Source organism: Plasmodium yoelii (genome assembly GCF_900002385.2).
Source record: "Plasmodium yoelii strain 17X genome assembly, chromosome: 14".
Lineage (NCBI taxonomy): Eukaryota > Apicomplexa > Aconoidasida > Haemosporida > Plasmodiidae > Plasmodium > Plasmodium yoelii.
In genome coordinates, this window is record NC_036186.2 from 1,384,774 (window position 1) to 1,407,141 (window position 22,368).

At 22.3% G+C, this 22,368-nt stretch overlaps 6 protein-coding genes across 6 annotated transcripts; 1 reads left to right on the top strand and 5 right to left on the bottom strand.

Annotated features, from left to right (window-relative positions):
* Window positions 1–513: 513 nt before the first annotated feature.
* Window positions 514–2,319, top strand: PY17X_1436300 (AP-2 complex subunit mu, putative; the record flags this gene model as incomplete). Its single annotated transcript, XM_722091.1, has 1 exon — window positions 514–2,319. One exon carries the CDS (start codon window positions 514–516, stop codon window positions 2,317–2,319), a length of 1,806 nt encoding a protein of 601 aa, XP_727184.1.
* Window positions 2,320–3,442: 1,123 nt separating this feature from the next.
* PY17X_1436400 (phosphate translocator, putative) lies at window positions 3,443–6,092 on the bottom strand (the record flags this gene model as incomplete). Its single annotated transcript, XM_022957574.1, has 10 exons — window positions 3,443–3,535; window positions 3,648–3,718; window positions 3,839–3,949; window positions 4,082–4,123; window positions 4,218–4,351; window positions 4,465–4,526; window positions 4,630–4,667; window positions 4,837–4,962; window positions 5,110–5,182; window positions 5,400–6,092. 10 exons carry the CDS (start codon window positions 6,090–6,092, stop codon window positions 3,443–3,445), a joined length of 1,443 nt encoding a protein of 480 aa, XP_022812943.1.
* A 1,849-nt stretch (window positions 6,093–7,941) lies between these two features.
* Window positions 7,942–12,005, bottom strand: PY17X_1436500 (dynamin-like protein, putative; the record flags this gene model as incomplete). Its single annotated transcript, XM_022957575.1, has 5 exons — window positions 7,942–7,958; window positions 8,080–8,158; window positions 8,310–8,461; window positions 8,693–11,227; window positions 11,360–12,005. The coding sequence occupies 5 exons, from the start codon at window positions 12,003–12,005 to the stop codon at window positions 7,942–7,944; spliced, it is 3,429 nt and encodes a 1,142-aa protein (XP_022812944.1).
* A 1,572-nt stretch (window positions 12,006–13,577) lies between these two features.
* Window positions 13,578–16,425, bottom strand: PY17X_1436600 (arginine--tRNA ligase, putative; the record flags this gene model as incomplete). The annotated part of the gene is made up of 7 exons (XM_022957577.1): window positions 13,578–13,622; window positions 13,789–13,915; window positions 14,033–14,135; window positions 14,251–14,340; window positions 14,456–14,575; window positions 14,899–16,059; window positions 16,305–16,425. 7 exons carry the CDS (start codon window positions 16,423–16,425, stop codon window positions 13,578–13,580), a joined length of 1,767 nt encoding a protein of 588 aa, XP_022812945.1.
* A 973-nt stretch (window positions 16,426–17,398) lies between these two features.
* On the bottom strand, window positions 17,399–18,946 carry PY17X_1436700 (conserved Plasmodium protein, unknown function; the record flags this gene model as incomplete). Its single annotated transcript, XM_724510.1, has 1 exon — window positions 17,399–18,946. One exon carries the CDS (start codon window positions 18,944–18,946, stop codon window positions 17,399–17,401), a length of 1,548 nt encoding a protein of 515 aa, XP_729603.1.
* Window positions 18,947–19,677: 731 nt separating this feature from the next.
* On the bottom strand, window positions 19,678–21,631 carry PY17X_1436800 (secreted ookinete protein, putative; the record flags this gene model as incomplete). Its single annotated transcript, XM_022957578.1, has 8 exons — window positions 19,678–20,051; window positions 20,133–20,201; window positions 20,357–20,416; window positions 20,589–20,637; window positions 20,772–20,828; window positions 20,907–20,949; window positions 21,085–21,310; window positions 21,457–21,631. The coding sequence occupies 8 exons, from the start codon at window positions 21,629–21,631 to the stop codon at window positions 19,678–19,680; spliced, it is 1,053 nt and encodes a 350-aa protein (XP_022812946.1).
* Window positions 21,632–22,368: the final 737 nt, after the last annotated feature.

The following is a 22,368-nucleotide window of genomic DNA, read 5'->3' on the forward strand; positions in this document are numbered from 1 at the left end:
ATACATATATTTTTTCTTTTTTTTGATGTATTTTTAAGGAGTATTATTACGTTTGTCAGTCTTTGTATAGATATATTATATGCCTATATATAGGTATTGACATACAATATATTTTTGTTATTTTGTTATTTTGCTATTTTGTTATTTTGTTATTTTGCTATTTTGCTATTTTGTTATTTTGCTATTTTGTTATTTTGCTACTCTGTTATTTTGCTACTCTGCTATTTTGCTATTTTATTTATGCATAATTATGCAAAATTTTATAGAATATTTAAATGGAGAATAGTATATATACTTTTACGTAGACAGCTTTATTTTTACAAATCCAATGTTGAGAAAAACTAAAATAGGTTTCATAGAATTTGAGAAATAACAAGCAAAACGAATGTATATACGTATATGATTATTGATCAATGAAGTATCTGAAATAACTATAAGAGTGTGTTGGAAATATTACAGTCATAAAAATATTAATGCAAATAATATTTTGCTAATCTAATGCATAAATAAAAAATGATAGAAGGACTATATATTTTTTTTGCCAACGGGCAATTATTAATACAACGGAATTACCGGAGCATGATAAATAATAATGATTTAAAACTGTATGTAAGTAAATATATAAAAACAAAACGATTTTATGAACATCCAATAGTAGAAATAAATAATGTATTTTTTTTAAACGTAAGTATCAATGAAATAGTTATAACTGCATTAACAAAAAATAATGCAAATGTTTGTTTAATTTTTAATTTTATTTATAAATTTATTGAAATATTAAATTATTTTTTTGATGATGAAATATCTAGAATAAATATTGTAAATAATTTTGTTTTAATTTATGATATATGTGATGAAATAATTGATTATGGATATCCACAAATGTTAGAAATCGGTGTATTAAAAAAATGTTTACAAAGTAAAGTAAAATATTATAGTAGGACATCACAATATTTTCATAAATTATCAAATGAGTTCAAATGTGGAAATAGCTTAATTGAAGATATAATACATGATAGTAATTTGGAAAACAAAAGTGAAAATTTGCATAAAAAATATTATAATTTTAATGACAAAGGGCATAATAGTAATAATAATAATAAAAAAATAGATGATATTAAAAAAATGAATAGTTATGAAATAAGCGAAAAAAATAAATTAAAAAATATAGGTAAAGAAGCATTAAACAGAATTAAAAATAAAATAATAAATAATATTACCAAACCAACTAATAATTTTAATTATATGACAGGAAATTGTGCATGGAGAACTAATAATATTTATCATAAAAAAAATGAAATTATTATAGATATATTAGAAGTATTAAATGTAACTATAAATAATAATAATTTGATACATGCTCATATAAATGGGAAAGTTGTTTTAAAATGCTTTTTATCTGGTATGCCAATTTGTGAGTTATCCACAAATAATAAATTTAATTTGTTAAATGATAAAAATACAACATCAATTGGTGGAGAAAATAATACAAGTGCAAAATATAACGAAAAGAAACGAAATAATGAAACAAATTATGGTGCTAATAATATATCAGAAGATAAAAAAAACATAATAATAGACAATTGTATATTTCATCATTGTGTTAATTCATCAAAATATAATGATAATAAAATAATTACTTTTACACCTCCAGATGGGGATTTTGAATTAATGAGATATACAGTAACAAAAAATATTCAAATACCCTTTCATATTTTAGCTATATATAATCCAGTATTTCAATATTCAAAATCTTTAGATAAAAATTATTCACTAAAAAAATCAAAAAATCAAAATTTATATGATAATAATAAAACTACTAATAAATTTGAATATAAAATTACTATTAGATCGAATTATAGTGGTTCTATGAATGCAACTGATGTAGTTATAAAAATCCCAATATACAAATTTTCTGAAAATGTGCATGTTGTATATAAATCAATAGGTAAAACAGAATTTAATAATATTGAAAATGTAATAACATGGAAAATTAGCAAATTCCCAAATTTATGTGAACATACTATTAAAATATATTTAACTTTAGAAAATCAAAATCAAATTTATTCGAATATGAATAATACTCAAAAAGTGGATGGACAATCTAAGGTTGTCTTGCATGTTAATACTGTTAAAAATATGAATACTGTAAAATTTTTAAATACTTATAAAATGCCAATCACATTAAATTTTAAAATACCTATGTTTACATCAAGTGGTATGTTTATTCGATATTTAAAAGTATATGAAAAATCAAATTATAAAATAATTAAATGGATCAAATACCTTACTGAATCGGGTGCATATCAGTACAAGTAAAAAATCCAGATGGATAAAGGGAAAACATTTTTTTTGAAGTTTTACGGAATTGTAGGTTTATATGTGTATTATTAAAGCATACAAATACTTCAACATATTTTTATTTTTCTCAATAACATATGAATTTCCAATGATGTATATATTTCTTGTATACTAGGCATGTAGCATAGTTCAAGAATTCTTTAATTATCAGCTTTATATTTATTTGCTATATAAAAACATGCTTATGTTTTAATTTGATTCCTTTTTTTTTGCTTGTTTATTTGATTTATCACTATGTGTATACCACTTTTAATTTACTACATATTAAAGCTCTTTTGTATTGTCCTGCAGTATAAGCAGCACTTTTTTTCTTACTATTTTCTTTTTTATTTTTATTACTTTTTTTACATTTTTTTAATGGATAATTTTGCACCATATCATCATGATCATCTTTATAAATAGGTGTTTGCTAATTGCATATAAGTTTATCCTCAAATTTTTATGATTATTTTGTTTGTATGCATATTGTTAATTTTCCGAATATTGTCTATCCACCTGGGTATATATATGATTGTATGTACGTTCCCCACGTGTATATGCGCACAAAATTTAACAAGCTTTATACTATTTATTTGCTCTTTTTTTTTTTTTCTCATTTTTTGTAAATATTATTATACAATATATATACTTTAACATAATTCTTGCTTTTACTCTATGCCATTTTGTAATTTTAATAGAGAAAATAAAAAACATTATAAAACTTGATTATCATACTTTATAAAATTTGTTTTTAATAAATTTATTTCGATATGCATACACATATTTAATCGATAAAAAATTTAAAGGAATATCAATAATGAATAATAATAAAGACAAAAAAAAACATGCATAAACATATATATGCACAACATAACGCATTAAAAATAACATTTCATGATGTTAAATTAAAACTTTTCGTTCTTTTTTTATTATTAAATTTTATGATTATAAATTTGACATTCGAAATGAATGTACATATAAATAAAATACATATATATAATAGAACAAATTACTAAAACAATATTCATTGGAAGAATAAAAAGGCATACACATATGCATATATATATATATACAGAGGATCCTTTATGGTATATTTAAAATTTCATTTTGAAGCATATCCATATAATATGGTACCAATCATAGAAATTGCAATGCCTATAGACGACCTTAGATCAATATTTTCGCCAAAAAATAGCTAAAAAAAGATAAGTGAAAAAAAAATATCAATCATAATATTATGTTAGTAAAGAAAAATAATTAAATAAAATTTCACAAGATTCGTCATATTCACATGCATTTAAAAATACCGATCCGATAATTAAAATTATAGCTTCTCTTCCTATAAAAATTATACTGAGTGTTACTGAGGATGTATGAGCTAAGAAAAAGGAAAGAGAACATATATAAGTTAATGGGTAAAATATATATTATTTTATTTACAAAATATTTAGATAATTGATATACAAGAATTATGCCACTTTTAAATTATTAAGTTTACAAATCAATGAGAATTCTGCTAAAATTAAAAATATGCTCATCACAGCACCGAGAGATACAAAGCCGAGTGATGATAATATTTGACCGATTGACAAATTGTTATTGTTGTAATCTGAAAAAAAAAATAATAGAGATAAATATAAGCATTTGTGAATGCATATAGCACAATAATGGAAATCTACTATATTTTTAAATATGTTTTCATATACGAATATTTATTTTTTTAGTCTGATTATCTCCTTACCATTAATAATGCACGGCATGTCGATTAACAACGTCGGAATAACTGAAAAAAATAAAATATCACATTTTAATTATTACAAATATTTAGGTGATAGAAAAAAATATAATTTATTAGATCATATATAATTTATTCTTACTTATAATTAACATAGATATTTGATATATATGCAATAAAATTATATGAGCTTTCATCGATGTCGATTTTAACAAAATGTCGGTAAAAACCCATTTAAATGATGAAGAAATGACATATATGATAAGTAGGAATACTCTGAAAGAAAAAAATAGACACATCATACATTTATATATTTTTGTGTGTGTGTGTGAAAATTGTTAGTTAGATTTTAACTTCTGTAATTTGTTTCATTCATTTTTTTAAATTACCCAAATAGACTATCTATTTTTAATGTCGTAATGCTCATTATGACTCCCATTAAAATTGTGAGCTATAAATAGGAAAAAAAATATAATTGGATTTCATAAATAACCTTATTTCCACAATTCGTGTATATATATATCCATAACAATATATTTTGTTATTCTACTAACAATTGATACGAGCAGAGAGCACTTAAACTCCTTTAAACCTGCGAAAAATTGATGAACGCAAACAATCGATAAAAATGTAAAATGTTTGTGTAGCAATATGTACATGCATATACATGTTTAACATTATTATTGTACACTTGTTTATTGATTTTGCTCTTTTCATATTTTTACATCCAAATAATTCAAATTTATAAAAAATATACTTACCAAATTTAATAGAAAGGAAATATATCAAAACCAAGGAACTCGATTTGATAACTGAAATAACTGGAATTTCTAGGTATGAATAGGCACTATTTCCTGATATAGCACTTAAACCGAGAAGGGCGGATACTAAAAAAAAAGAAAAAATAAATAGCCATAATAATTTAACATTATAAGAATTAATATTGCTAATTTATGAAAAACAAAACTATTAACTTTTGAGTATGGTAGGTATATAAATATATACAAAAATTTGAGAGAAAAAAATATGCTTACTAAAAACTATATATCTTATGTACTGCTTCCTCGTTAGGCTTGTTGAACTTTTAATTTTTGCGAAAAAAATGAACTATACATATAAAAAAAAATAGTTAAAAATAAGTTTTGCATTAATATAGTCTTATCTCATATAACATATATATGTCAGAGTCAAAGACAACATATCAGTTGACTTGTGTATTTCAATAAGATGCACATACATGTATTTAAATGCTGATAAATTATACCCTGATATATGTTGCATATAAAATGTAGTTATTTTTTTGTTTTTATTTTTTTTGCTATACCGTTTTAAGTATCAAAAACATCACAAGAAACTCGAAAAATGAAACAATTTGTGTATAGTTAAATTTTTTTACAAAAAATATATATTTGGTTATAGTTGTACTAAATGAACCCAATGAAAATATACAGGAGATAAGGAAAACAAATTTGATTACATCTATGAATGAATTGTTTTTTTTAGACAAATTTTCTTTTTTTTGCGATGGTACAAAATCGATATTTGTTTTATCGTTTTTTATTTCTTTAAGTTCATAAGTATCGTAATCCTTTTTTTCATTTTTTACTGATTCTTCATAACTGGTATCTTGATCTAAATTATGTTCAGGTAATATTTTATATTTTTTTTTATATTTTTTTACGTGTTTTTTTATATAATTACTTGCTTTCTTTTTTGCATTTTTTTTCTTATTTTCTGGCAAATAATGTGACTTGATTGAGTTTAAATCTATAACACTGTTTAAGCTTGTATCATTATTACTATTATATGATTCGACATCAAATAAATAATATTCTATTTTTTTGTCTTTTTTTTTTTTATTTTCATTGTTGTTATCTCTAGTGATTACATTTTCTTCAATGTCATTTATATTTATGTCATTAATGCTTATGCAATTTATAGTTGTTTGATCATCTTCATTTGTTATTTCATTTGGGTCAGAGTTTTTTTTTTTAGCATATTTCAAAATAGTTTTCATCTTAATTCAATATGTAGTCAAAAAAAATTAACAGACTGTCTCTGTGGGCATGCATATATGTATACACACATATATATATACAAATAATATCACAGGGATGTGTATATAGATCTATGCACACGTCTACATATATATATCGTATTTTTTATCACCATAAGTATTATATTCAGTAATGTCCCATTTAAATATTTATACACATATACAGCCAAATGTAATGTTATTAATTTATTTGCAATTATTTTATGAACAAATTGCATTATTATAAGTATATAAATGCAAACATAATGTTAAGAAAAAAACATTAAATTTTATTACATAAATAAAACACCTATATCAAAATGGATAACCCATCATGCAATAAATACATGTATTAATATATATTATACATCCTTTCTGATATTACATTATACCGATAGGGTATAACAAAATATATGCGCGTATTATATATATATATATATTATATATATATATATATACAATATTATTTATGTATAAAATAAAAGAGTAAATAAATGAAATAAAATATATATACAAAAAGAGAAAATATTTTAATAAATTTGTAAAAGAAAAATAAGGTTAAAAAGATAAGAGATATAAATGAACAAATCGGAAAAAATATCAAAAAAAAAATAAATAATAAAATAAGGAAAAAATGAAAATTTTCTAATTTATTTAAAAATATGTGCATATTATATTAATTTCTCCTCTTTAGGTATGTTGAGGAAAGTATATTAATACAAAATACATTTAATTATTATATTATGTCATGAAAGGCCCCCATAAATATTTCTTTACATTTTTTTTATTTATCTTTGTTATTTATTTCGTTTTATTGGTATATTATTTTAAAATATTTTCCTTATAATTTGAATTTATTTTACATTTAATGCATTTAAAATTTTGATTTCCATAATTTTTCCATTTGCTACTTGTTCTTCCTTTGGGTTTGTTTTATTTTCTTTTAAATAAAAATTCATAGGTTAAAATATCTATAATACGTGATGATACCCAAAAGCTAAGCATATGAGAAAAAAAATAAGAACTCAGAATTTACCAAAAAACAAGAAAATAAAATATACATATAAAAGGTATTATATAATATTCAGTATATGTGTGGTATCCCATCTTCCATTTAATTATCCATAAAAAATAGTAAATTAAATACTACGAAAATATTTTAAGTATAATTAGCATAAAATGTTTACTAATATAAATTATATTTTATATTTTTCGTTATTCCAATAAAGTCAACATTGTAATAATAGGTACATAGGGTATAGACTCTCTATTATTTTTTGGGTATTAAGATTATTTTTATTCAATTTTTTATTTTAATTTGTATATATAAAATATAAATTAAATTTGATATAATTTATCGTTTTGTTTATGATATCAGTTTTCACATTTATGACAACATTGAAATATATGCAAGTATCATATACATGTATTTCATAATAATTAGTAATCAATAAGCTATTCATTAAAAATATCAACAAAGTATATACATACATACAAAAAAAATGTGCACAAAATACAACGAACTAAATTGTCCTATGATTATATATATATGATTACTAAATAAGTGAACGAATTTATATACTGTATCTTAGTATAATCATTATAAATTATACATAGGTCTATTCCATAATTTAGTTGGGTTTCAGTATACCGTTCTTTATAATATGTGTGTGCATGTATAAGTCAAATGCATATAAATAGGTAGAGTATGATTATATGATAAAAGTTTTATCAAATTTATATAAATGAATAAATACATATGAGTGTACGCTAATAAATAAAAGTGTGTGTACATTCATAGTAACGAAAAAAAAATTAATTAAGTTCGTTTTCAGTCTTCATATGAATCTAAAAATGAAGGGGGGGAATATATATATGCATTTATATCTATAATATAAACATATGCACACATATGTGTAGATATTTCTCATAATGAAATAAGTGAATAAATGTCATTTTGTTTCATTACCTAATCTATGCCAATTTTTTTTATTTTCTTGCCCAAAATCCAATTTTGTTACAAAATCCAGTGTACTTTCATTTGATAACTGAAAAAAAAAATCGAAAGTGAATGCAAATGTGTATGGAATATATTTTAGGAAAATGCTATATATTCTTATTATAAAAATATTGAACACAAATTGTGTAAGGAAATATATCCAGTACATAGAACTTTATGTTTTGTTTAAATGAGCTTACATTATTTTTCAAAAGTTTTATAGAATTAGATACAATAGATATGTATTGAAGGAGTCGTTTTTGGTTCTCAAGTTTTCTAAGAATATTATCTCGGTTGTCTATAATGTTGTAGTGGCTTAAAAGTTCTTTATCATCTATTGGAACTTGGATTCCTAAGAATAAAATAAATTGTAAAATAAATTACAAAATAAATTACAAAATAAATTACAAAATAAACTACAAAATAAATTACAAAATAAATTACAAAATAAATTATAAAAAAATTAATGAATCGTGTAGAGATGCCCCGGTGTTATAATTTTAAAAATGAATGGTTTTTCGAGGAAATGAAGAAAAATAACTTGATGTCATGAATTTTAAGTATTTTTAATTTTAGAGCCTACCATTGACTTCCCGATTTAGCAATTTGCTTTGGATGTATTTCTCTAAGTTGCTCTCACAATCAATTGAGTAATCAAGAATGTTTGCGAGATGCTTATTTTTTGGGACTATGTTGTTCAAAAAATGTGCATAAATTTTGGTGGCAAACGGAACAGATATTAACATTTTGATTGCCCAGAATTGTAGTTTTACTTCTTCTTGTATTAATTCTTTAGATCTTGATTTTTTATTAATTTTAACATCTGTCAATGACAATTGGTGATTTCTATAAGCTAAATTTTGTTTAACATTTTTGTTGATTATTGCCATTGTTGGCTTAACGCCTGTAGGTGTAAGAAAATTATCTTCAAATAATTTACATCCCTCAAATATTTCTTCAATAATTTCAAAATGTACTGCATATGTTTGTTCAAAAACAATTTCTTTCATTTCATTTGCACAACTAACTGCTCTTTCTTTACAAAAATTATGTAATGCTTGATTTAATTCTTCAAGAAATTTTGGATTTGTACTTAATAGATATATATTTTCATCTAAATAATTATTTTTAATTTTTCTATTAATTTCTCCGAGTCCAGCTTTAAATACTCTATTTAATGCTACAGCTGCTGAACAGCTAGCTAATTTTGTTAAATATAAAATGTTACCACTTATGTTGGCTTGTAATAAATCTACTACTAATGGTTTCCAATCACTTTGATCAACAATATTATGTATACTTCTCATCATTTGTAATAATACTTCATCTGAAAAAATTTTTTCTGGTTCTATTTTAGCAATATTATATTTAAGCCATTTACATATATATGTAATAGCTAATTGATTCAATATTTTTAAATCAGTATGTGGTCCAGCAATTTTTTTAAGGGCATCATCTTCATTATATGTTTCACCCATTGGATCTGCTTCTTCATCCATATGATCAGTGTAATCTGCATATAAATCATTAATTTTGATTGATACAACTTCATTATTTTTTGACAAATTTCTAATTAATACATCCTTAATTTTACTATTATTATTAAATACTTTGATGATTTCTGCTTTATCAAAACCAACCCATCCATCATCTCTTGTCATTTTATACCATACTTGTAAACCATTTAAAAAAAATAAATCCCCACTTAATGTTTCTACAGGTTTTATAACTATTAATCTTTCCTTTTCAACAGATTTTACTTGTATTTGTTCTTCAATATTACTACTACGGAAAAAAAAATTTACTAAAATATTTTTACTTCGAACATCGTTTGAAATATTTTGGATAATTCCAAACATACTGCTTTCTTCTTTTGCTAAAAGAAAACGTACAGTTTGTCCTACTTTCAACATATTGTCATTTGTTCGTTTTTTATCTCTATCATTAAAGTTGTCATAAATATCAGATCGTTTATTTAACGAGTTAATATTCGAATTATTATTACTACTACTACTATTATTATTTTTTCCAATTCCACTATTATTTATAATGTTATTATTTGCAGTTCCCATGCTATTAGTTCCAAACCCTGAAATATTTATCCCTGAGTTACTAAAATTCGCATTACTATTTGTGCTACTATTTAAGTTATTAATATTATTTGTATTTGAACTATTACTCGATATATTATTATTTGCATTTCCACTATTTCCAATATTGTTTCCATTATTTATTCCTCCTATCATACTATTAGTGTTTACATTATTCGTAGTTATATTATTACCAATTTTTATATCATCAATACTTGAATTTAAATTATTTAACAAATCATTACAGTTATTAAAATCAGAAGCAACTGATTTATTATATTCGTTTTCGTTTGATTGCTTTATTAAATACTCATTTAAATAAGTTAAAAAATTTTCATCATATAAACCTTGTTTTTCATATAATTCAACAGCCAAATCATTTCCATCTTTTAAATTTTCCATTAATGTTCCACCATATTTTTTTAAAAAATCATCTCCATTTTTTGGTAAATTTAATATTGGATAATTTCCTGTTAATAAATTTGATATAATATTAACAAGTTCACGTATATATAATTTGACTTGTTCTCTAATACTTAGAATATTACCTTTATTATATAATTCTTCTAATTTTTTAATATATATTTCCATTTTTGCTTTTTTTTTTTCTAATTTTACCTCAACCTTCCTTAATTGTTGTATTAATATATTCATAAATTTGCTGTTTACTTCTTGTTTGAATTTTTCAACATCAAAACAATCAATCAATTCTTTTTTTATTGAATCACTACAATCATTTTCAAATTTATTTAACAATAAATCTAACACATTTTTTCTACCATTTAATATTTTAGAATACATAGATATTCTATTTGTTAAAAAATCGTTTTTCTCCTTTTGTTCAATAGGTATCGAAAAAAGTTCCAATAAATATAATGATAACATATTATCATTATTATCCGAAATACCTCTCTTTTTTACTCGATCATGTAATTCTGTCAAAGTTTTGATAGTACTAAGTTCATTGTTCAAAAATTCCAAAGCCCTTGTTCCAACAACAATACACTGTTTGGTTTGTAATCCGAGACCTGTACAAAAAAAAAAAAAAAATATAAATGTGCATATGCATGTATAGGTATATTATTTTTTATAAATAAACACATGAGTAAATTAAACTAATGGAAAGAATAACAAATTTTATGTAAGACAATGAGTATTACCTAAAGGTTTGGGTTTCATAAAGAACTCTTTCAAATGATAAGGCCAATTGGCAGGATCATCAGATGCTTTTTTTACTAATATATAAATGTCGTTTGGAAAATTTTGAACATAATTACGAACAATTTTTCGCGTTAATTCTGAACCAGCTTTTGAATCATCTTTAATACCAGGTAAATCAACAAAGGTAGCATATATACCACCTGGTATAGATATTTCTACTTCTAACTCTTTAGATATAATAGATTCATTTAAATTAAGCATAATAGCTTTCATTTTTTCATGTAAATCATCTATGTTTACTTTTTTTTTATTTAAATAACATTCTATTTTGTTTGTATCACTAGGTTTTAATATTATAACTATAGGTTGCTTAGTTCCTGTATCAGAACTTGTATATCCCATTGGACCTCCCATAATAAAATCTAAAAGTGTCGTTTTCCCCATTGATTGCTGACCAAAAACAACTAATCTTGGTAATTCGTTATGGATATTACATATTTTAAATATTTGTAAAGCATATAAATATAATGCATTTGCATTTGTTGTTTCTTTCATTTTATCATAAAAAACTTCCACTAGCTCTAGCATCTCTCGACTGATTGAATTCAAGTCGAAAATTTTATCCCCCACATTTCCATGCTCCATCTTTGCAAATATTCATAAAAATTAACAAATAATGAGTTGGCCAATAGGCCAAACAAAAAAATTCAAAAAATGCGCCTAAATGGGAGAACTGGATAGATAAATTAAGGCACAAAGAAAATAAAGAAAAAAAAAATTGGTAAACGGATTATATATTGAAAAAATATAATAGTATAATGTCTATATGCGTATATATATATAATATGGTGAATGGCGGAATATTTTTTTTATCAATTACTAAACATGTGTATGTGTACTATTGTACATAATTAAAGCATTCTGATAGTTGCATAAGTTTGTTCAATTATAAGTTAAAAATAAAAATTGTCTCACTATATCATTAATATAAACAATGAGTTATTTTTGTTATTTATTTTATATTATAACTTTTTAAAGTCATAAAAGTACGCTTATTTTTAATTAAAAATTATTTATTCTTCAAAACGATGGGATAATGATTATATTTTTTCAAGTCTGATATCACACTATAGCCTATTCTACCAATATACTCTTTATATATACATATGCCAATGTGCATATATATTCATAAATATGTATTTTGTATTAAAACGTATAATATATATATGGATATGTTTCTTTCTTATAAAAATGATTGTATATCATCCAATCATAAATCATGAAAAAAAATATAAATAAAATAGCTTCAATAAATCAACGAATATATATATATGATAATATATGTACTCATTTGTGCGTAGATACTAAACATATATACAAAGAAAATCACGGAAGTATGATGACAAGTATTATATTTGAATATATAAAAAAAACAGTTTTATTAAATATATATATTTATGAAATTGGTACTTAAGCAAATTGTATATACAAAATATGGATTTCATAAGATATAAAAAAAAATATATATAACATGCATCACAATAAGAAAAAAAAATGTACATAAATTTTATTTCATTGAAAGTCTTATTAAAAAATTATTTGTACTATAATCATTATTATAGTATATAGTTTGCTTGTTTTTACTCTATATTATTTTATATTTTTTATTATTTTATTATTTATATATTTTTTTTTTTACGAAAAAATTGTAGATTGAAAACCCGTTTCATTTTAGGGTATGCATCTAATATTGCACAAGTAAATGAACAAAATATATAGTAATTTATATTATATACATAAGCGAATTAATTTGCATAAATATATATTATTATATCAAAATGCTTATATAATGTTGTACATATATGGTGTGGTCATATTTTCTAGGATTTCAAAAAATTATAAATGTAATTCTTTTTTTTTATACAAAGCAAAATAGTATATTTGGGATTAAAAGAAATTTTATTATTTTATTATTTTATTATTTTATTATTTTTATTATTTTTATTATTTTTATTATAAGTTTTTTTAATTTTTTGTAGATATATAAATGAGAAAATATTAATAAAATGGTAAAAATATATATTAGACCAAACTTATTTAAAAAAAATATAAAATAAGTTAAATATATTAAACAATTTTATTAGTATAAGATTTATAAAAGTAAGCCATGGTAACACCCTAAGTGTTTTTACTTTACCGTTTTTATATTGGGAAAATTTATAACTTTTCAATTGCTTTCATACCTAGCAATTGTAAACAAATCTGTAACAAAAAAGAAATGAAAAGATAACAATATTAATTAATAGCATTAAAACTGTACATATATGTATGTGTCATTATAATAGAGGAAATTTATGTCTCTCCATGTATCTTTGTTCATCCAAAAATAACATGTACATGCATATTTATTTATTATTTTATCTCTTACATATAACAATGATTTTGTTATGGCACATAAAATTAGTCTCGACTTAGTATTTTCGCTATTCAACACTTTGCAATTTTCATAAAAGGTGGTAAATGTCGTTGTTAAATCATAGGTATATTCGGCTAATCTGTAAAAAATAAGAATAACAAATTAATAGTACATTATATATTATGTATATTGTATATATATTTTTTATTTTTTCAAATCGGGGTAGCATATTCCCTTATTTTAATAATATCATTACTTATGTGTTAGCATATTTTTTAAGATAAAATAAAAAACATCGGGGAATTTTAAAATGTGTAATCCTAAGTTTATTTCATACTGATTAATTAAATTTAATTCGTCTGAATGGAAAAAAGTGAATACAAATTATAATATAAATATAAAAACAAATATAAATGAGCTAATGAAACATGATTAAACATATAATAATTGACACGTATTTTTCATAATAAAAACCTGGCACTAATTCTTCAATATTTATATCCGATTTTCTGAAAATTGAACATATTCGTGAATATGCATATATTATGTAAAGTCCGGTATTTCCTAAAAAATAATTTTAATAAAAATTGTATGAATGAAAAATTTATAAATACTATCACTTTATTATTATTATTTGTTTTTTTTTATATTATTGAATAAGCAAATTTTAGTTATATACCTTTTATGCTTAACATATTGTCATAGGAAAACTTGTAATCTGTATTTCGATGTTGTTTAATATCAAAGTATTTTATGGCGCTTACACATATATCTTGACTCAATTTGTCTATATCGATACCTAAAAGAAATAAAGAATGGAAACAAAAAAAATAAATATATAAACATCCGTTTACATTTATACAAATGAATCTTATCTATTATAACAGTTGTCTTGATATTATTCATAAATATATTCTTTATATAAATGAAATTCTACAATAACTATGTGTACTTCTACATAATATATATGTATATACGCTGATGAATAAAGGGGAAAACACCAATATTATATTGGAGTCCTTTTATTCTATCTTTTTATGCAAATCACAATATTTTATTTCATTTGAATATTTTATTATTATTTTTTTTTTCATTTTTTTCTTTAATATGATTATTTCTAACCATCGAAATAACTTTTTTCTTCATCGCTTTTTAACTTGATTCTCTCCATTAAATCCTTCTTTGCCCTTTCAGTGCCCTCATTGATCAGATTGATTAGCTTTATATTTGTTCCACTTCTTGTTTTAAATTTCTTGTTATCTGTATTTAAAACTAAGCCAAACCCAACATGAATCAATTTCACATCATCATCAACCCATTCTGCTTGTTTGCATAATTCAAATAATGTTTCAAAATGAGATAATTGCCCATTATCAGTAACATAAATAATAGAGTCTACATTTAATACTTTTAACCTATAATATAAAGCTGTTATATCAGTAGAGTCATAACCATATCCTCCATTTGATTTTTGTAAAAATAACGGAACAGTATATTTTTCAGATTTATAACATAAAGCATCGCCAATATTTGTTAATAAATTCTTATCTTTTAAAATTTCCAATGTACTTGGTATTTTTGGAATATAAAAGGATTCACCATAATATTCTAATTTAATATCTAATATTTTATATATATTGTTAAATTCCTTTTTACTAGCTTCACATATTTTAGTCCAAATATATCTACAATCTTCATCGTGTTCTTGTAATTTTATTGCATATTCTTTTGATTTTATTTCAAAATCTTTATCATTATCATAACATTTTTTTGCTTCTTGATATAAAAGGGTTAAACTTTTTAATTCTGGCATTTCCTCTTTATAATTTGGATAGTTTGTAATTATATAATTTATAATCATACCAAATTGTGTTCCCCAATCACCAACATGGTTAACTCTATGTGTTTTCACTTTTAAAAATTCAAATATTTTGCAAATACTATCTCCTATTATAGTTGATCTTAAATGACCAACATGCATTTCTTTTGCAATATTTGGTGAAGAAAAATCAATCAATACATTTTCGTATTTTGCATTATTTCCATCATTAATTTCATCCATATCTACATTTATATTTATTTTGTTATTTTTATATAATTTTAATAATGATTTTTCAATATAATCTTTTGATATCTTTACTGTTATAAAACCTTGGGGCGATGCATTTATATCATCGAACAAATTTTCATTTATATTCTCTATTATTGATAATGATACTTTATGGGCATTTTCGAAATTTAGTTCCTTTCCATATTTTTTGTAAATATTTATAGCATTGTTACCTAATCAAAAAAACAAAAAAAATATATTATTGATGTTTTATGACGTCATATTTTACCAACTACCATACTGTGTCCAGCTAGCTATTTAAGGTACAAATGTTTTAATTATTCTTAAAATATGTATATATTAACAAATATGGTATATAGCTATTTACGTAATGAACACGTAGAAAAATAATATGCACATCCATGCAAATAAGCGTTAATAATAACATAAATACATTATATATGTGTAATATAATTACATTGGAAATGCCCAAATTTCATGTTAGCATATGTAACAACTGCTTCTTCGTTTATTGTTGGAAAACATTTTTGAATTGAGCTTTGGAAAATCTGTTTAACCCTCTTAATTAAACATTCCATTTTAATTATTACAAAGAGGAATAATAATATAGATCAATAAATAAAATACAACGTGATAGATGAATTAATTGGGAGATGGGCAAATATATGCAATAACAATTAAAGGAAAATAAAGGGAGAATTTAATCAGAATAGAACAAGATATGCCTATTACTTTTTAATATATACTTATATACCTTAAATGTGAAATATATTTAAAAATATCATGATAAATAAATGGATATTAATATTTTAATTACTATATGATTTATTTAAAAATAATAAAACCCGAAAATGCAAAAAAAAAAAAATACTATATATAAGCACAAATATATATACAATAACATATATGTTTATATAAAGAGGAATTATTGGAAGAAAAAACACTTAAAAAAAGTAATATTGGCTGAAAAAAAATTATTATTAAAAATATTACATTATTTGTTGATTAATATGATAAAATTAAAATTTTATATTATGATATCATATACATAATAAAAATATTCATGAATGAAACTCATTATATATTTTTTTTTTTATATGGAAGATGCGTATTTATCATACCTTTTTGATGAACTCTCCATTTTATGATATTGTATATTAAAATGGGTCATTTTCTGTTAATTATCTCAATTTTTATGAATAAACCAATTTATTATGAAATCATACATGCATATTGTACAATAAGCATATGTAATTTTTGATAAGTCCTACTCTTGTAGAATGAATGAGGCAATATATACACAATGATTAATCTGTATATACAATATATTCATAAATATAAGAACATTTCTGTTTATGTTTTTTATATAATAGTTCATTTTTAAAGCTACGGGAAGATACAACATATAATTTGAGTTCACATTTGAGAAAAATAATAATAAAATATAAATGTCTATTATTGAATATCTTAAAACCTTAATAAATACATGGCATATAGTATGTATATACGTATATACATCCATATATATATTTGTATGGTCTTAATTATAACTTATTCTTTTTTTCGTAATTTTAATATAGTAGACATAATGTTTTCAAGATCTTCATCCCCTTCATCTTCTGAATCATTTATTTTTTCTACTTCAGACGCATTTGATTCTTTTGTGCTATAACTATCATTAAGATCATTGGGAACATCCTGTTCACTACTTATGTCAATATTATCATTACTACATAATATTTTTTCGTTAGTATTTTTATTGTCTTTGCTCATTTGTGTATCTGTTGGTAATGCATTCATTTTATCGATAGTCTCTCGTTTTATTTCGTCAAATTTGTTATTTTTATTATTGGAATTATTCGTTTTAAATACATTATATGTTATTGATTTGTGATTGAGAAAATTAACTGGTTCATTTATGTTATATATTTCTTTGTTTTTTCTTTCATCTTTTTCAATATCACCTTCTTTCGCTTCTTTTGTATCTTCTTTTTGTTCTTTTCTTCCAAACTCACTTGAATTATTCGATTTCTCATTAATATACCAATTGATGGAATCTATTTTTTTATATTCTTCTTTACATTTTTTATGATAACTTTCGAATTTTTCTACATTTTTTAAAAAATCCTCATTATTAGTACCATCAAAAGAGTTATAACATTCCTTATGAATATTATTGCGCAATAGGGAATCTAACTCATCAATACATTTATCATTATTCTTTATTTTTTTAATATCTTTTATAAAAAAATTAGAATGGTCGTTTTCAAAACTTAATTCATCGTTGTTTTTATTGTTATCGAATAATTTGTTTTCTATATAAATATCATTTGTTAATAAATTTGATTCGCTTTTATCACATATATCTTGTGTATTAGTATCGTCAATATTTTTTACACATATATTAGTTTCATTAAAATTTGATACCTTATCATTGTCATTTTCGCTAATAGTTTTTCTAACACATATTTGTGAATTATATTGCTCTTGCTCAAATTTGTTTATGGGATAATCATCATAATTAGGTGTTAAAGCAAAATTGTTTATTTTATTAGTATCTTCGTTTTTATTTATACATTCTTGATTTATATTTTTATCAAGTTTATTATTTTGAGGGAAATATTCTTTATCATTTTTTGTCTCAATGTTATCATGTTCTATTTCTATTGTATGTTGGTCATTACAAATATTTACAATATCTTTTGAATGAGACTTTTTATTATCTATATTATTTATTTCTTTTTTCGATATATCGAGTTGTGCTTTTTCTGTTATCTTATTGATGATGTCATTTTTATTTTTTATTTCGTTTTCATATTGCAAGATAATATCATTTTTTTTATTATTCTCATCAATATATTTTTTTATTTGCTTTTTTAAATTTAAATTTTCTTTTGTAAGATAGCTAATAATGTTTAAATATTTGTTTAAAATAAATTTACTATTTACTATTTTATTAGTACTATAATCCAATATTACTTCTTTATTTATTAATTTCATTGCTTCATTGTGTACTTTAATACTACTATTTTTGTTCTCTTTAATTTTATCTTGTAATTTTTTATTAACAACATCACTAAGCTTTTTTTTTTTATTCATTTTGTTCAAAAAATGAAGAACTTTTTATACATATTTTCTGAATGACACATTTAAACAATGGGCTGTCACATCATGTGTACAGTGGTATTATATTATATATCGATAAAGATAGAAATAAATAAAAACAAAAATTAAACACCTTAGTTAATTCCCCCCTTTTTCTTATTCTAAGTATATCTAAGCATTATTACCCCATATATTTGCACACTATATATTTGTCTAATCTACCTAAAGAGGGATTGAGAAACATAACTTTTATTTTTTATTACAAATATATAGTTTTTGTTTCCTATATTTAAGCATTACTGAAATAACGAGAAAAACGATCTTACATTTTAACGTTAAGAAAATAAAAATGAATAATGAAAAATAAATTACACACAAAACGATACATGAAAAATATTCAAGTACAATATAATTTCAAGAAAAAGTAGTAAAAGTATAATGGCATTAAGTATAGGGAGAAATATTATATAATAATATTTTATGCAATAAAATGAAGTAATACTAATAGAAAATATTTATATAAACAAAAAAAAAATGTATATATTAAAAGTAAGACGGCGAAAAGATCAGAAATAAAATAACTGGATATGCTTTTATAATTTATGGAAAATTCACGAAAATAAAATAATATTAAGAATTATATCATAATTATAATTACTATTTTATTCGTATAAAAAATAATTATAATTTCATATTATTATTTCAAATGAATTTTTTATTCCATATTACATATCCGCACAACATACACCTATTCCTATATTATTTTCAGGTGAAAATGGGAGTATTATATTATCTATATTTAAATTAAATTTTCTCATTATATTATAAACACCTATATATAGCTCCATTTTATTACATAAATGATAATTGTTAGGGCACGATAAAACTGCGGTATTTATATCACAATGAAAACATCCAAAATAAACAAAGGATGGTTCAAGGCCTCCTAATGTTGCTGATGCTTCACTTTGAATATGATCAACTCCTATACTTATATTATAAATCTTTAATTCGTCTATTAAAAATGGGAAATCACAATCATCTAAAGAATATGGTGCCCCCCCTATATATATAGGGAAATCATTTGTTCTGATTATTCCTGAAATTGTAAAAAAAAAAAGAAAATTTACAATACTCTTTCTATTGATTTAATAATATTCAATTTGCCAAATATATATACCTTCAGTGAGAAAACTTGAATCCAAAATTCCATTTACAAATAGCCTTATATGATTAATATGCTTAACAACTTGAGAAAAAATTAAGATATAATTATAATTGAAATTAATATGGAAAAAATATATTTTGTTTTTTCTTTTATTTTTTCTTTTATTTTTTCTTTTATTTTCTTTTATTTTATTTTATTTTATTTTTTATTTTAGTATTCAATCCAGTTTTATTTACCCGCAATATGATACCACTGATGATGTCTCAATTTAAAATTACTCAAAAATTCTTCCCCAGCTTTTAAATAGTTATTATATGTTTATTTCATATTGGTATATGAAAATAAACATGTGCATTTATGTGTGTTTATATATTTTTTGAGAAAATGAAATGAGAGACGTAAAATAATACTAATAAAAATGTAGCATAATACAAATTGAATCAAACAAATTTTATATTTTGGAATTACTAGAACTAGTAGTGGACGATGTACTCAGAACTGTTTTTATTCTTCCATTCTGTATGTTCAGAAAAAATCAAACTAATTTTGTTAATTATGCACATATTTTGGAATTTGGACAAACAACAATAAAGTATACATACGAAATATGAAATAATTATGCAATTTTTTTATTTTATTCACGTTAATTACCTTTGTATTTATCAATATTGCAGGAGAAAATTCCTGGATTTTTTCTTTAGCTATACCCTTTTGAAAATTAAAATTAATTCGATTTTATATTTTGTAAGACAAAAATTATGAGCGTATATACAATTTCTTAAATACTTTGTGGATAACAGGACAATATTTTCCCTTTGTGCTATTTTTTCTTCAAAAAAAAATTAAAAAAAAAAAAATATAAGTATGAATATATTTTTTTTTCTTGTTACATTATTAAATGATCAAATATCTATCGCTAGTTAAACAAATATTTTTGATGGATCTTTTTTAATAAATTACTTACATAGACATATCATCCTCTAATATGTATAAAAAAAAAGTATAGGAAAAATCTGCACTTTTAAAATACTCATCTGAATGAGGAATATAAATATAATTTTTTCGGAATAACCCGGAATTTCTAATTCCACCAAATCCTGGTGATGCAAAAAAATTTCCTAGTGCATGATTTCTATTGCCACTTGAATCTACTGCCGTTATACTATCGAAATTTATATGCGCAGATAATCCTATTTAAAGAAAAGACGTAATAATAATGTAAATTTATTGTCTCTATTTGTTTGTCTTTGGTAATTGACTCATATAATCGATTTATAACATATATATATTGGCATATGAATAAACGAAACAAAATTGGCGAATTAACAAATATCACCATATGGCTTTGCTTGGGGAAGCAATATTTTTTGACCATTGTTAATGCAAATAGCTGAATCGATTGATACATCACACTCTGGGAGGGAATAATTTTCAATATCACATTTAATTACAGTTTTAAGATAGATATATAGAAATAATAAATACCATGTTTTATAGACAAACAATAACATTTTAATTATATGTATGCAGAATTTGAGCAATAACACTAGTTGATCTATCGTGTAGAACAAAAATCAGACATTAAAAAAATTATAATATATGTTGATAAAAAATAAATAACTCCTATGAATGTATATTTTTGATTTCCTATTCCCTTATTTTTTGTTCATGATTTTAATATTTTATTTTGCTTTTCATATGCATGTTATATATATATATATGTGCTTTATTTTTGTGCATCTTTTTTGAAATTACATTTTAATTTTTATCCTATATAAGAAATACATTTTCCAATTTAGAAACAATAATATTTTTATGTTTTAAAGATATATACATATATAGTTATTGTTATGCTTTTCGATATATATTATATACCATTTTGTGTGTGTGTTTCGAAAAATTACAGTTGTGTATCTACACAAATAAAATAAGCATGAGAAAATACTAAGGATGGTATAAAGTAATGTTCGACGCTTTAATATATATAAGGGGAAAATAATACTCAAAATTGTGTATTATTATTATTATTATTAAATTTTATATTTTTGTGAAATATTGTTATATAAGTTTTACCAACAATAATATACCTAAAACGAAAAGCAAAAACAGTATCTATATAAAATAAAGCAACTAATTAGTTATATTAGGATGCTAATTTTGTTCAAAAATGATTTTTACATGAATTATAAAAATAAAAAATTTTAAGATTTGATATAAAAAATAAATAATGAGCAAATAAAGGCTATAT